At 39.5% G+C, this 15,084-nt stretch overlaps 1 protein-coding gene across 3 annotated transcripts in view; it reads right to left on the reverse strand.

The window, feature by feature from the left end:
• The window catches only part of SLC45A4 (solute carrier family 45, member 4), a 59,659-nt gene that overhangs the window by 3,762 nt on the left and 40,813 nt on the right, over nucleotides 1-15,084 (reverse strand). Inside the window, exons 3-8 of one of the 3 annotated variants that reach the window (XM_010584207.1) lie at nucleotides 9,467-9,655; nucleotides 6,241-6,420; nucleotides 5,056-6,131; nucleotides 4,858-4,957; nucleotides 3,652-3,863; nucleotides 2,402-2,804 (exon numbers count right to left, since the gene is read on the reverse strand). In XM_010584207.1, coding sequence (XP_010582509.1) covers nucleotides 2,442-2,804; nucleotides 3,652-3,863; nucleotides 4,858-4,957; nucleotides 5,056-6,131; nucleotides 6,241-6,420; nucleotides 9,467-9,655 — 2,120 coding nt within the window. In that variant the 3' untranslated portion in view covers nucleotides 2,402-2,441. Of the gene's footprint in view, nucleotides 1-1,856; nucleotides 2,805-3,651; nucleotides 3,864-4,857; nucleotides 4,958-5,055; nucleotides 6,132-6,240; nucleotides 6,421-9,466; nucleotides 9,656-15,084 lie in introns of those variants that run through there. The other 2 variants (XM_010584206.1, XM_010584208.1) reach the window with 2 other exon arrangements.

The following is a 15,084-nucleotide window of genomic DNA, read 5'->3' on the forward strand; positions in this document are numbered from 1 at the left end:
CTTACAAAGAAGGTGCTGTGTGGAATAATGGTGATTTGAAACCACACTGATCCATAAAATTCATGGGGAAATGGGTAATTATGGCTGGCACCAGCCAGAGATGCAGATTTTTAAACCATAGAAGAACCTTTCCAGAAATAGAGATTAAAATAAGGAGTACTTGACAGCATTTGTTTAACCAAAAGCAGAATCTTCAAGGAGCTTTAAAGATAAAATATTAAAGCCACTTTAAAATGTCTAATTCAGTGTGTATTTTACATGAATGCCAGTTATAGGGTGAAATACAACTCATCTCTGTTATATATGAACATCACCAGAATATATTAAATATAATTGAGATGATAAAATTCATGGCAGAAGTTCAGTTAAAGTATTTCTCCCAACTGATTTCTTCAATAAGGTCTCATATTCTTCAGTAGTATTATTCCCCCGTCTGAACACAGTTCACAGTATGTGTTCTAAATAAAAAAAAATATTCACCTTAAAGGAAAAAAAAAAAAAAGAAAAGACTTTCTCAAGACACTTAAAAAAAAAAGAAACCAAAACGAAACCCTAAATCCTGTGTGATTACATGTACTTTAGTGCTTGGTGATTTCACCAGCCTAAAAACATTGTCACCCTTGATAGCATAGGACATCAGCACCGACTGAAAGCCTTCAGCTAAGAAACCCACATATGCCACCAGGAATTCGTCAATGATGCTGGCCAAGACTGCGCATTAACTTCAAATATACCAAAACATACATTTCTTAAATACATTGACAGTTCAAGTAATTTATTAAAAAAACTGCTTTTCATTTTGAAATATATATTCTTCTTTTGAATGACTATATTGCAGCATGATTTACACATGCATTTTAAAGTACTGTAGTATGAGAAGTTTGAGGCAGCAGAAATCTTACAACGAGCTGTGGTTTGTCTGTTTAAGCACACAGATTGACTGCAGCCCACAGGCCCATGCGAAAATGAATAAATAGCATCACAAACACTTCTTATAAGACGACAAATGGAAGTTCGGTTTCTAAAGTTGCTTTAAGTGGCTGCTGGATCTCTGAGCTGCCCATGGATTGGGACACACTGCTAGTGATCCAAACGCTGTTCCAAATCAGATTAGCAGAACTCTTTTAAGCTCTTCACAAAAAAAAAAAAAAAAAGTCTTTGCACTGCAGCTATGTCCTGAATCAAGGAAGGGGGCATGGAGGTTGCGCTGATGACATTGGTACAGCAGCTCAGAAGAGCTCCAGCCTACAATTCCTCCAACACAGGGACTGGAACAGCAACACATGCTAGTGGATTGAATGTTAAGGTCTAAAAACTGTTTCTGATGCAGATTTTGATATACCCAGACTGTGCCATAAAGTGACGGAGGTAGGCCTTCGGTTTACCTTGTTGTACTGACACCGTGCCTTTACCTTGGCTGCTGTGTCCCCAGCCAGGAGGTTAAACGATCATAAAAAGTGCAATTAATCAACGACTTCCTTTCCCTATGAAAGAGAATCCACACGCCCCCTCCCACGAAGCTGACCCCAGAGATGCCCTTTCTCCATGGCAGCTTCATCCAGAGATGATCAGGTTTAAATGCCAAGAAAACCCCCAAGTTCACCAGCACGCAAAACTCTCAGCTAAAAATTGTCACAGCATATTCCAATGACATTCATAAAATGCAGCACTTGTGATAAAAACCTGCGAGTGCTGGTCACCTCTCCCAATTGCTGCTCTTTCCATCTACAGTTCACATCATGCACCCAATGTCACCCTCTCTTGACAAGCAGCAGGCTTGGGAGTAGTTGTTGAACAGTATGACTAAAAGGTTTCACAGCAGTTTCTTGGAAACCGCAGCAATTGCTTTTGTTTTCCTTGAAAATGATTGCAAATAAAACTATTCTGTAGTAATTGCACTAACAAAAACATGAAGTCTAAAATTAATGTTAAAGAACTGTAGCTGTCAGACCAATAATATCATGCTTATGAAAAAAATCGATCAAGATGTCTAAGCATTTGATTCAGCTGTTACGCTAGTGAAATCTGAAATGATCAGACAAAAAAAAGCAAGAGACTATAAGTCAAGATAGCTTCCATTTTCAGTTAGTTAAAAAACAGCCGAAAACTTAATTTTTCTAACTGCTAATTGTATACACTGTGAGTCTCATGCAGATTAATAAAACTTATTCGAAATCTAAATGTATTCTTAATAAAAAAGTGTTCAGAAATGATGTTTCTAGGTTGTAGAGAAAGCAATTAGCATCATAGCTACCTGTTCAAACCTATATTAAGGACTACAGAATTTCATTTACACTTTTGCACGAAACTGCCTTTTCTTCTGCAATTTTAGCTACGAGTAGTGAAGATCCTAATTTGTTTTCCTGGGGAAAAAAAAAAAAAAAAGTTCTTGATCCTGCACCTGCACTCCCTGGAATGTGGGTGAACAACAAGCAACAGCCTCACACGGCTGACTCACTCTCCAGCTCTGACACAGCAGCTCCTTTGCGTGTGAGCTTCAGCACAGTTGGCTTCTCTGCACTTGTGCCGTTGCCCTCGGTTGTCTCTGGAGGACCTAGTCCTTTCTGTTCTTCCTTTGGCTCTTCGTTGACTTCAGGGTAAATCACCAAGAAGGTAGCTGTCAAAAAACCCAGGAAGGATCCCACTGAAGCCACCATGGGAATGACTCTGACTGTGCCAACCGCATCCACCACGCCACCAAGCGCAGAGGCCACGAGGATCTGGGAGATGTAAACCTGACACGACAGAATAGCGCAGTCTATGCCAAATCCTCGCTTTGAGTTCCCGGGGCTATGGTGAATGTACTGGAAAAAGACAAGCAGCGTGTTAGGAGGTAAAACGATGGATGAAATCAAATAATTAAACACTAGTATCTTCCTCAAATTTCTCAGCCAGGTGGTCAACTTTACACCATCCTTGTGCATCACACAGGCTATACAAAATCCAGAGCAACAGCCTCCTTATCTACTTACCAGTGGCCTCCTTGTCTTACACCAAGAGGCAGATATTTACTGGGGCACTCCTAGCGTGAATTAGCTCCAAGATATGGTTTTGTAAAAAAAAATTTACATGAAACAGTGGAAATTATTTTTATGATTATAAAAAGGAATCCCCCTCCCAATCCCAATGCAGGAATGTGTTAAAATAAATGATCCCCCTGTAATTTGTAATCCAAATAGAACAGTGCCAAAGAGTGGAAAATAAATCTGTCCTTGTTTCCAGCAGAATCAGTTTGCCTTACATCTCCCCAGACTTACAGCTGCATTTCCAGACCCACCTCAATATCTAAGACTGTGGAGAACCTGAGTAATGCTAACATAACACATCAGAAACAGTAGTAACAACTAGGTATATAATAAAAACTCCCAACAATTATTTCATCTCTATTCATCTACCATATGCACCCACAAATCCTTTTATACCTCCTCAGCACGGGGTAAAGTAATCATGACCCCACTGAGCCAACTTGATGCTAATACCACCTGATTTAAGTAGCAGCTCTTGTTATTTACTATCAAGGATGAATTTGTGCTTTGGTAACAAAGCAGGTATCTCAAATAATGGGATTTAATAAATATACTTTGCCACTGTGATCTTCAGAGAAACGTGACCACTCTGCCTTGATTAAAATACTCAAAATATTCCACGTACCTGTTTAATATCGTGGTATTGTCCCAGAAGCGCATAGGGGCAGTAGGAGATACTCATAGAGACTATTCCCATAGTGCTGATCATTATCATGGTGACATACACGTTGGGGAACATAGCCATCACTGCAGTCCCCAGAGAAAAACCCAGCGTGCCCAGGATGTAGATCACTTTTATGCTAAGGTCATAGTTGTCCAAGTATTTCTGCAACAGGGCTGCACAGGTGAAGAATAAAACATAAATATCAGTTTACTTGGTGAAGTTTTATGGTATTGATGCAGCCGTGACAGCTCAATACGCCATTTAGGACTTGGATGCTCACTGCATATTTGGCTTAGCAGCATAGCTCGGGCCTCATCGGGAAAAGGATGCATTACTACTCCAGAAACCAGGGAACAAATGAGCTCAAGAGACTTGCCTAAACCACACTACAAGTCTAAGGCAGAATAAAATACTTTGAAACTCAAACGTATCATGGTCCACTCAGTCCATTCATTAATTCTACCTATTTATTAACTTTATCAATGCAGGCACCCTCTGAGCACAGCGGAGATTCTGTTTCTAATGCAAGCACATTTGCTAAACAAAGTGATCAGATAATTGATGTTTATAGCCACGTTTCAGTTTGTGTTCAGAAACAAGCTGCCCACCTGAACTTCAGTTTGACATGTCTCAACAAAGAGGCTGTCCCATGATACTGATCTGTGCAGACACGCCTGCACACGTGCTGTGCAAGGCAGAGTTTAGGTTTGGCAAAAGCTCTCTATTTCAGAGTCTGTATTCCAAGCCTAAATCGTCCGCAGTTGGCTTATCCATTATTAGAGAGCACAGGACTTTCAGAAATTTAGATTTATAATTTTGATTTTAAAAGCAGTTTTTGCAAAAACCCTCTTACATATGCTTGAATCTTCTAACAAGCATATTTTTAGTTTCCTGATGACTAGCTAAATGCCATTCAATATCCTTTGATATCATTTTGTGCTTTACGCCACTTAACCAATCTGTTTGTACTCCCACATCCACATTTGGAGGAATTTTTTAATACTGATTCTTAAAGAAGCCCCTCCCCTTATGACCACATGAAATGCTTTTCCAAAATACCCTTCACTCCAAACAAGGAGGCAGATGCTAACTGAAGCAAAACTATTTTTACCTTGCAAATACATATATGAGGTGCATTCCACCGTCTAATTGTGCAGAATCTCTCACCTGAACAAACGGCAGCAGTAGCAGCATAGATTACCAGTCCCCAGCATCCCATCTGAACTCCAGCATTATAGGCATGTAACTCAGTTGAATTAGAAGGGGCCTGCAACAAACACAAACGCAAAGCCATTTTCTTGTAACGAGCACATCTCAGAAACGAGTAAGTATAAGCAGATCTGCCAATGGTAACTGTTCTCTTACCTTTGGATCGCCCTGGAAGATGACCTGTCCCATGAAATCTGTATAGAACACAGCTTCAGCAATGATCGAAAACCAAGTTAAGAGGTGACAGACGCACAGTCTCAGCAGCTCCTTTGGCATCTTTAGCATTGACAACCACAAGAGTCTGACAGTAGTTTCAGTTTCCCCCTCTTCGCTCTCTGTGTCTCCACTTGAATTTGTTGTGCCACTCTGATTCCTGTGTCTGTACCTCTGTCGCTGCCGCTTCTGCATGTCGTAGATATCATTCATACTGCGTGAGGACTTTATCAAGACGATGGCATTGGCCCGACGAAAGCGATAGCGGTGAGAGCCAATTTTTCCATAGTACGAGAAGGTGTAAGATGGCTGACGGTAGAACATGTGCCTCCGCCTTCGCATGGAGTTTGAAGTACTAGATTGCTTCATGCCTATTCTAGCATGTCCATTGAGGAACTCTTTTGGTAGGGAGCCATTCACGTTTGGGACTTTATCTTCATTTAAGTGATTATCAAGCAACATTTCTTCCTCTTTCTCATTGTCCCTGAGGAAAGCAGACAGGTGGTTGAGTTTGGACTTCATGATCTCTTGGCTTGTATTGTGGGGAGTGTTTGGATATGAAGCATCCTGAAAAATCGAGGGTTCGATGTCATGCAGAAAAAGCAGCTCCGATTCAATTTCCAACGTAGCATCGGGCATGTGCAGAACTGAGTCACTCTTACTTCTTACAATGTTCACCTCAAGGAACTCCATATTGAGATCATGCTCTGACTGAACCTCGTCATGGAACATAGAGGCTCCATACGGCTCTTCCTCACTAATTACATTCAGTCGATTCAGAGGGGGGAGACTACCACTGAATTTGACACTGGAAAGTGTGTCTCCTTCATCATCAATCCTGTCCTGCTGAGGGTTATATTGCTCTTCTTCAATGCTAAAAAGGTGGAGAGCAACTGAAACAGAGAAAATAATGGCTGCAAAGAAGAAAAGGACTTGCTCTTGAGATTTAAAAATACCACCCAAGAAGGTCTGTGTCCAGTCCAGCCCTCCTAACATATAACCAATTGCTCCTCCAAGACCTGTGGAAGAGAAAAAATGAGAAGTGAGTTCAGGAAACATCCATTCAGTCACAACTTGGTCATCAGGAAGACTTGACAGCTGTGAAAAACATATCCACTAACTCCATACCAGCTGAAAACGCATGGATGTTAAGGGCCATGTCTTGCTCTTCACTGTCCACCACATCCAACAAATAGGCCCGAATTGGTCCTTCTGTTGCATCAGCGCAAAAGTCCAACACCACAACACCAAGCACCGTGAGAACTATACCAATGGGCTGCTTGTCTGGGACATCACCAATAGCCAGACCTGAGGAAAAACAGAAGAGGAATCTGAGTATGTCAGTCAAAAAGGGAAAACTACTAAGAGCAAGGTTAAGCTCCTTAAGAGAAAGGTGGTCAACACGCTTACTAGAAACATTCCTTTACAGAATAAAATGCCAATTTCAACTCTGGCACAACTTCATAGGTGGTCTGGGACAAAGATTTTGTTTTTACATTTGTTATTTTTCAATTTTTTTTTTTTTTAAAGTATCTCTTAAACCTTTGAGACCATTTGATATTATTTCATGTTTCTCACATGCGTTTTCTTTCAAATGCTGAAGGCTGTTTTTATAAAAGACAGCCATGGTGAGAGAGGAGAGCCTCCAAAAACAAAATTACAAACGTCATCTGTCAGTTACAAACACAGGGAACTGCACTGCTGACAGCACTCCTGACATGGTGCCTAACATACAATGGTCACAGTACACCAGGATAAAGTGAAATTTAACCCCTTCACTTTTCCCTTTGATTTTCTTAAACATTCATATTTTCTAAATCACTTTTATAAGCAAAACTTTTAAGGATGAAGTAACATGAAGGTATTTTGCATTGCAAAAAGCATCAGTCAGCTTCTGTTGATAGCACAGGATGAAATGCTTTTTGTCTACAGAGTAGAAAGGCAGCATTAGTATATAGCTGGAGAATTTTTCATGAAACGAACCACTGACAAAAGCATGAATTACTTGAATCAGAGAGATTTAGAAGTTACACATGCAAGACTGATAAAACCATTAGCATAACTGATGAAAATGACTGTGGAAAGAGATGAACTGGCTAAGCCACCAAAAATCATCTAAATCTCAAGTGCTGCGATTCCTGCATATTCAATCCTCACTTATACCAAGTCCGCTGAATGCTAAAGAAATTTATACATATTCCACACTCGGCTGAATCTTACAGCAGAAAACACCAACAATGTCAGCACTTTAGATTTGTTGGAAACCTGAACAGTGCATACAGTGAAGAGAACAAGAGTTGGGTAAGATCTATATACAGCTGTTCTCCCAGGACACCGTTGTATTACAATTAGGATTAGCAAACCTCTTTTTTAGCATGCTCTTGTGCTCCTTGTCGCCCTCCCTAAGACTGCTATTGCCAGAGGCCAGGTTATGAAAAAGGGTATGATACAATGACACCTCAGTTTTTGTAGCATATCCTATAGCCCCAAAGTGAAATTAGGATTGCAAGTAACTGGAAAGTAAGGATAGGAAAGTGTGAACGTAAAATGGGAACAAGACAAGACAATGAAAGCATACAGGGTCCATCTAGAAGAAAATCTGGTTACAAATGAGGCCTTTTCCTGCAAACCACTAGACACCCCCTTTTGCGAGAGACTGGTAAGCAATGCCATTTCTCTCTGAAAAGTGACACAAGCCACCATTTCAAAAACACCAATTAAAGTGAGACTAATATTGCTTTATCATATTGTGCATCTGCTCTAACTAGTGGCTCAAGCGCTGTCTTACACTGATGTCAAGTGCTATCTTATGCTGATATAAATTGAATGTTAGTGGCAAATCTCTATCTTCTAACATGGAACAGGTCTAGAGAAGAGCAAGGAACAGGTCTCACTTCAGTTCAGTTCACTCCAGGCCCCCTTGGGAGAGGCACAGCAATGTTTAAAGTGCTTTTCAGAAGTGGGTTTTCATTCAAAATCTACCACAACCACATCCCAGGAACAGATGCATAAAGCACAGAGCTCACTTCTGCAGTGCGTTGCAACAACCTCTGTGTTTCAAAGAAGTTTCATTGCACAAAAGCACCACTGGAGTATCTGGAAAGCACAGGTTTTCCAGAGAGCTATGCAACAGACTGTATTACTGTGCCACAAAGAATTAGAGAAAAATCAAAACCAATATTTTGTGCTGATTTATTAGAAGGCGAGATACTTCAAAATAACCCTATAGACTGCATAAGAGGTTTGCTTGCCAGTAACAATGGTTACTGACCTAAACTACTGTATGGAAGTAAGAGCTTCCTATCAATGAAAATCTTGTAAGAAGGCTGCAGCCTAACATCTTGCATACATCTGGAGGAGGAGGGATAAGTCTTGGAGACACAACAACAAAGTAGAATTGATACCATATGATAGCAATTCAAATAATTAATATTTATTGCTTGGGTAAATTAAAAAAGCATAAGCTAAATGTCATTCATCTGAACAGTTTGACCACTGCAGTTTGCAGAAAACTGAAAACCATCATATGGCATCCCAATCTGGCTTTAAAAAGCTAGCATGCTGAGCCAAGATAATGTTCCACTCATTTCCCTCAATTAGTAAAACTTTTTCACAATAGAGCTGCATCTAACCCAAAAAAAAGAGAGCCAAGAGGATATTATTAGGTGCTAAGTTCCTTTCATTTGCATCAGTCCAACCATGATGTAAACATTTCCCCAAATGTACTTGCTGTCACCTCTCCTACACTAAATTTACAAAGAGATTGTAGATTGTAGATTAAGTTCTGTAGTAAACTATGTTCAAGGGAAACTATTTTTACCAGCTTTGATGGGGGCTCAGGAAAAATTATTTTCCCACATAGTTTTTGATAAACAAATATTAACTGTGTTCTGGACTTTTTCAATACCAGGTCTAAGAAAAGCACAAGAAAAAGTGAAAAGATAATTTTTGAAATAATGCTGGAAACAGGATGTGTTGCCAGATATGCATTAAAGGGAAAATGGATCACAACAGGAAACATTTCCCTGTGAACAGGTTGCTACAATTTTCCCATGTCAAGGATCGACCAAATTCATCTCAGCGACTGCAAACATTATGCTGGCAACCATTGTATTAATAACACTGTATTACAAGTTACAGCTATGATTGCACAATACTTAGCACAGCACCGTAACTTTTGAATAAAAACATGCAAGATGGATAGCTCAAATGCAGTGTTGCAGAGAGTTCTAATGATTTTAACACTAAACCTAAGTTAAATCAACTGCATATCATTATCTTTACTGCCTACATAAAAGTCTTAAAGCAGATATGTTAGCAGGAGATATACGCAGGTGATTTCCTCATTATTTACCTATAACAGAACCATTAAGGAAAAGTGCAACTCCAAAGAGGACACCAATGCAGAGAGCAAGAATAAAAGGCCGCCGGCGGCCCCAGCTCAGTGTGCAGCGGTCACTAGCCGAACCTATAAGCGGAGTGAAGATCAAACCCAGGATAGGGCTAAGGAACCAAGTGAGGCTGTAGTATTGTTCAGGAAGACCTAAAACAAAGACAAAAATTATTTAAAGGTTATGTGGTACACACCAAACATTTCACTTTATACACGAAATTTTCTTATATCTTTGAAAACTCTAAATTGATCAGTAATTTATCTATGGTAAATTCTCTCCCAAATGAACAACTTAGTTAAGATTTCTTATAAAAGGTTAAAAAAAACAGCTAAGGAAAGCACAGATCATTTATCTTTCAAATACCCAGGCAATGAGAAGGTAACAATAGGTACATTTAAGCTACTAAAATACAAGTTTAAAAAAAAAAAAAAAAAAATCTAACAGTGGAATCACTAGTCTAGATTAGTTACTACTGTCAAAAAAAAAAAAATCACTTTTGCTGAAATTTGCTGAAGTGTGCAGAATTCTTTTTCGCAGGGGTTGGTAGGGATGGCCTCCATGAAGAAGTAGCAGCTGAGGTCTGCTGCGTAAAAGCCAAATAGCTTTGTTGCATCCTCTATCCATTTGTGGACTATAAAAACAAACATCTTTGGGATGCTTGGAAAGCTACTTGGTTGTCACAGACACATATCCCCTTCTCAACAAAACTTTTAACATTCAAAAGCAGTTGAACATTATAGTGGTACTGTTCACTTAAGATCACCACCGTAAAGAGTTATTAAAGATTTAATGGACTGAGAGTGATGGACGGAATTTGACTGTCATATGAAGCGTCCTATTTCTATGCACAAATATGTTTACTTATAAAATTGAACAATGGACAATAAAAGAAAAAAAGCAATTATTCATTAACCTCTAGAGAAATCTAAGGAGGCTTGCTTATGTCTACTATCCTTGTTTTTGTTTGTTTTTTTTTTTGAGAACTAAGGTGACTACAAATAGGATCGGATGGAAACAAATTGGATTTATTATGTAATATTTACCTAGAAAAAAAAACCTAGTTATGAATAATAATTTCTGGAGAAGGAAAGAAACCCCCAAATCCCTGCTTCACACCTCTCCAGCATGGAGAGCATTGGCCTGCAGATGGCAGACTGGCTCAGAAGAGCAGCTACACTCAGGTCCTTGGAGATCTGCGTCCCTCTGGGTTTATCAGCACAGATCAGGTAACCACTTTGACATGTTTCTTAGCAAAGCATTAAAAACAAAACAATCAATTTCTTGCAGTCCAACTGATGCCAAGACTGAAAAACTCAGTGTCTTTACCCTAGGAAGGAAAACCATTTATTATTCAAAACCATATATTGTAAGCGTGAGTAGTATTCGACATTTCCTGGTGAGATCAACCTGTACCTTGTGCTCCCTGTTCAGCACGCTGAGGCATCCATTACCCAGCAGGATTATACCAATCCCTGCCCAAAATAGCATATGTTGCAAATTTGGAAGTCTAATCTCCTGCTGTTTAAAGTACCATCAAATCTTGACTAAGAATGCTGACTTCTTCCATGAGATAAATCAGATTTTCCTGAGACTGTTGCACGCTCTGCAGTGATACAGAGATTATATTACAGGAAAATAAGCTATTTTTTTGCCATAAATAACCAGTTTCATCATCAAGATTCAAAATCCAGGTCTGAAGCCAAGGTCTATGTGATTTGACTCACCTTTGGCTAACGAACAAGCTAACGGCCACAGACGCCTTGACAAGTACACAGTTATTGGAAGAGACTTGCCTCTTCTGAACTCACCTGACCTGTGTTTTTGGACAAAATATACCCATGAACACCCTGCCCACAGGGGATGGGTGGGTGAGCATCATGGTTTAGCTATCTTTCCTTGTTACAGGCAGCTGAAGACCTAGACCAGAGGCCAATACTCTACATCAGCACTTACCATAGAACTATTGACTCCTTTCGCGGCAGGTTTTAGATTTCCAGGAAAGGGCTGTGTCTGTACAGATGCCACCTCGTTCACATCATGGCCCAAACCATTACCTCTGGCTTAGCTTTTCCAACTGTTTGGTGATGTCTTGGCTGACACGGAAGTTTTAGCTGAGACATACTTAGTGGGGGGGCATATTAGGTTTAAAGCTCTTGTTCAAGAAGCCATGGTTGTTAGCACCATTCCTCCGGACTGCAACATTTATTTGCATCACCCAGCTCCTCTCAACGAGTTCTATCCTAATCATAGGGGCAAGTCAGCAAGCCAGTAATCCAAATAAGAGTGCAGAGAAAACCTCCATCTCCCTGGGGTTTTAACACTCTCTTTAACTTCACCAAGTTCCACAGCCTTCCCAAGCACACAAGCAGGTTCAGGCACTGTGCGTTTTAACTGGCACCTCTCCTGCTCCAGGACACTAACGCTTATCAATGCCTGAGCTGGCATACAGATGGGGTGGGAGGGGCGATGTCAGCTTAAAAAAAAACCATTAATGATAGGAAAGAGGAAACATTTAGTTCAAGGCAACAAAACTAAATGAAAGGGAGGTTATGATTCATTTAGGGTGAATGAGTTTTCTGCAGGACACCGAAGAAATGGCAATATGCAAACAGTCATCCCATTTTGCCTCCAGAGCCATCTTGTTGAGCAGCAGTTATCTATCAGAGGTTGTTATTGTGTGATGTCAAGTCAGTGCAGCGAGTCTGTTTTAAAGTTAGAAGCTATAGCTTAACCAACATCACTGATCTTCATCATAGCGTTCACCAACATCTGAAATAATCTGATGTCATCTCATTGCAAGAGGGCTGTATGTTGAGAACAGAAGTTTCTTTTCTGAATTATGTTGTGACTTGTGAATTATGAGCTGGAACAGCTCAATTGAGCTCATCCATCAGGAAACACTTGAGAGACATTGGGAAGGTTATGCAGTAAATCATACAGTTGCTTTAAATAAACGCAGGGGATGAAGGCTAGCAAGAGCTCCGTTACTAGCATTACAAGCATCATCCTATCTTATATGAATAAACAACCTTAAAGAGATAGATGTAAGTAAAATGGACACAATTAAGAGACTCTCTTTTAATTTTCCAATATCCGTGAGACAACGAACTTGTTTTAATGGAGACTATGAGCAGAAACAAGAAAATGCTAGTACAGGAGGGACAAGCAATAGGGGTGTATATCCAGTGACACCAGGGGCTTGCACAGCTCACTGTCCTTCTGTCCTTGTGGCCACCACTTTTTCTGTCTCCAGTCTACAATGGCACTTCTGTGGTGTATACAAATTTTAACAAAAAAAGTTCTGGAAACACTTAGCCATTCAAAATGATGACTCAGAATGACTTCTGCAGAGAATTAAAACCTGTTTACAAACATTTTTCCTCCAACTGTAAAAACTGCACATTTCTAAATTGGAAAGATAGTTATTTTTTATGCTTTATAGACACAGTTAACCAACTGTCATAAAAATGTCCTAAGATTATTTAAAAAACACAGTGATTTTTACTGCCAGCGTTACCTTGACTTCAGTACTTTCAAGATCAACTTTGCATGTAATAACTCAAAATCAGATTAAGGCCTGCATTCTGGTTTGATTTTACAGGCCAGTAAAAGAAAGGAAGAAAGGGTTTTTACCCAACCTCTGTTACATGCCTACAATTAGGGAGTTTTATCTTTCCATGTATGAGTTAGAGGAGAAATTGAAATGCTTTCTTGAGAAGGCTTTATTTTCACTGACTGAAAAGGGTGATCTTCCTAACATGTAAGTATTATAAATAAAAGCCTAAATCCAAATATTTACATTGAAAATGGCTTACTTTGCAAAAGACATGAATCTCAATGATTTCAGAACAGAGCTAGGGATGTAGGTTTTACGGAAGGACACTTAAAAAAACCAAGAACGTTATGTTTGGAGATCCTTCTCGAGACAAACCACTTTGATATTTTTTATTGAACTACTCTTTAGCAGCCAAAATATCTATCTTTAGAAAAAGAGGCCATGATAAAAATCTATACAAGAATTAATAGCCCCATAGTAAGAAAAACGGAAGAATTTCTAAAAAGCTTTCAGTGCTCCTCCAAGTAAACAGAAAAGGGATAACTTTCAAGAGAAACACGAGCAATTCCCACAGATTCTATAATGATAGGAGCCATCAAGATGAGCACAACCTGCTTTTTTCTCTTGCTGGAGAAATCATGCTATAGGACTACTTCCGCAACCTAAGTGGCAGGGCTTTTATAAGTTGCATTCCAAGTGTAACCTAGCAGTTTGTAAAATCATCATGCATGTTTTATGTAGTTATGCAGAATTCAAAATAGTTATCATTTATTAAGTGAAGTGTATGACTTTTCTTTACTGTAAGTATGTAAACTGTGATATCATTACATTAGAATTTAGTTGTTTACTCAAGTGGAAAACTACTGAGTGAGGTTAGAGAAGATTCCTGGCGGGAAGCTGGTGCACATGCAATCTAAAATACAACAGCACACGAAAAATTTATTTGCTGGCTGGAGAATTCCCTCCTGAACCTGTCTGACAGACAGCAGACTCCTCACCTGAACAATGTATGGGCAGGCAACCAAAGCAATCATTTTAGCAATGGGTAGTAGAGTTAGTTACCCAAAGCTTCCTTTTGCATTTGCTTTCTGTGTCTGAAAGTTGAGATGTGTTATTGATAAGCTGTAGTCTACCCAGTCAACCAGAACTCTGCGAGACAACAGTTCTGGTGCCTAGAAGAGCCTTTTCTCTCTGTATAGATTTAGCTGTCACCTCTGATGTCTGCACTCAGCACTGTTGCTGGAAAGTCAGATTTTGTAAAGCTCACAGCCACGTTCTACCATGGGTCTTCCAGGAAAGAGCTTTCCGAGACACTGAGCACTACCTCCACTGTCCCAGGAAGCAAGACTTCAAAACATACCTTGCAGATGTTCTTCATAAAATTCATGCTTCATACTCACAGAGTCTACAGGACCTTGAACATTTCAACAGTAGGTTTTCTTTAGCGCTAGGTATTTTCATATAAATGAGAAAGTTCTAGACAGACAAGGAGAACTCCAACCCCAAAATACTTTTTTTCCACTTAAAAGATGCTGTTCTGGTTTTAGTATCTTGAATGTCTGCATACATAATATGCATATTTAGGTTGGCATGTATGATTTGGCAGTAGAAGCAAAATAAGACGACTGAAAACTGAAATACTTAAAGAGATTGTGTGTATATATATATATACACACCCACACACACACCACAACCCCCCAAGTCTTCCAGAGCTTGCTGCCTCACAAGAATAAGCTCCAATAATGAAACTTTATAGAAGTTATATCTGTGAAGGGCACTAGGCCATTGAGGAAGGTAATTATATATCCTAATGATTCCTTTCTCTGTATATACATATGCTGCTATACCTACAGAATTTCACCATTTTAGACAATATTTTAAAATGGGAAGACAGTTAAGAAGGCATCCAAGCCAGGACAAGACAATGATAAGCAGAAATGAAGAGATAAAGGGAACATTTTGACACCAAGAAGTTCCTTCTGATACTCCCATCTAGTGGCAAGGACTCAGATGCAGCATGTA

This window comes from Haliaeetus leucocephalus, unplaced genomic scaffold (genome assembly GCF_000737465.1).
Source record: "Haliaeetus leucocephalus isolate CR32 unplaced genomic scaffold, Haliaeetus_leucocephalus-4.0 Scaffold953, whole genome shotgun sequence".
NCBI lineage: Eukaryota > Metazoa > Chordata > Aves > Accipitriformes > Accipitridae > Haliaeetus > Haliaeetus leucocephalus.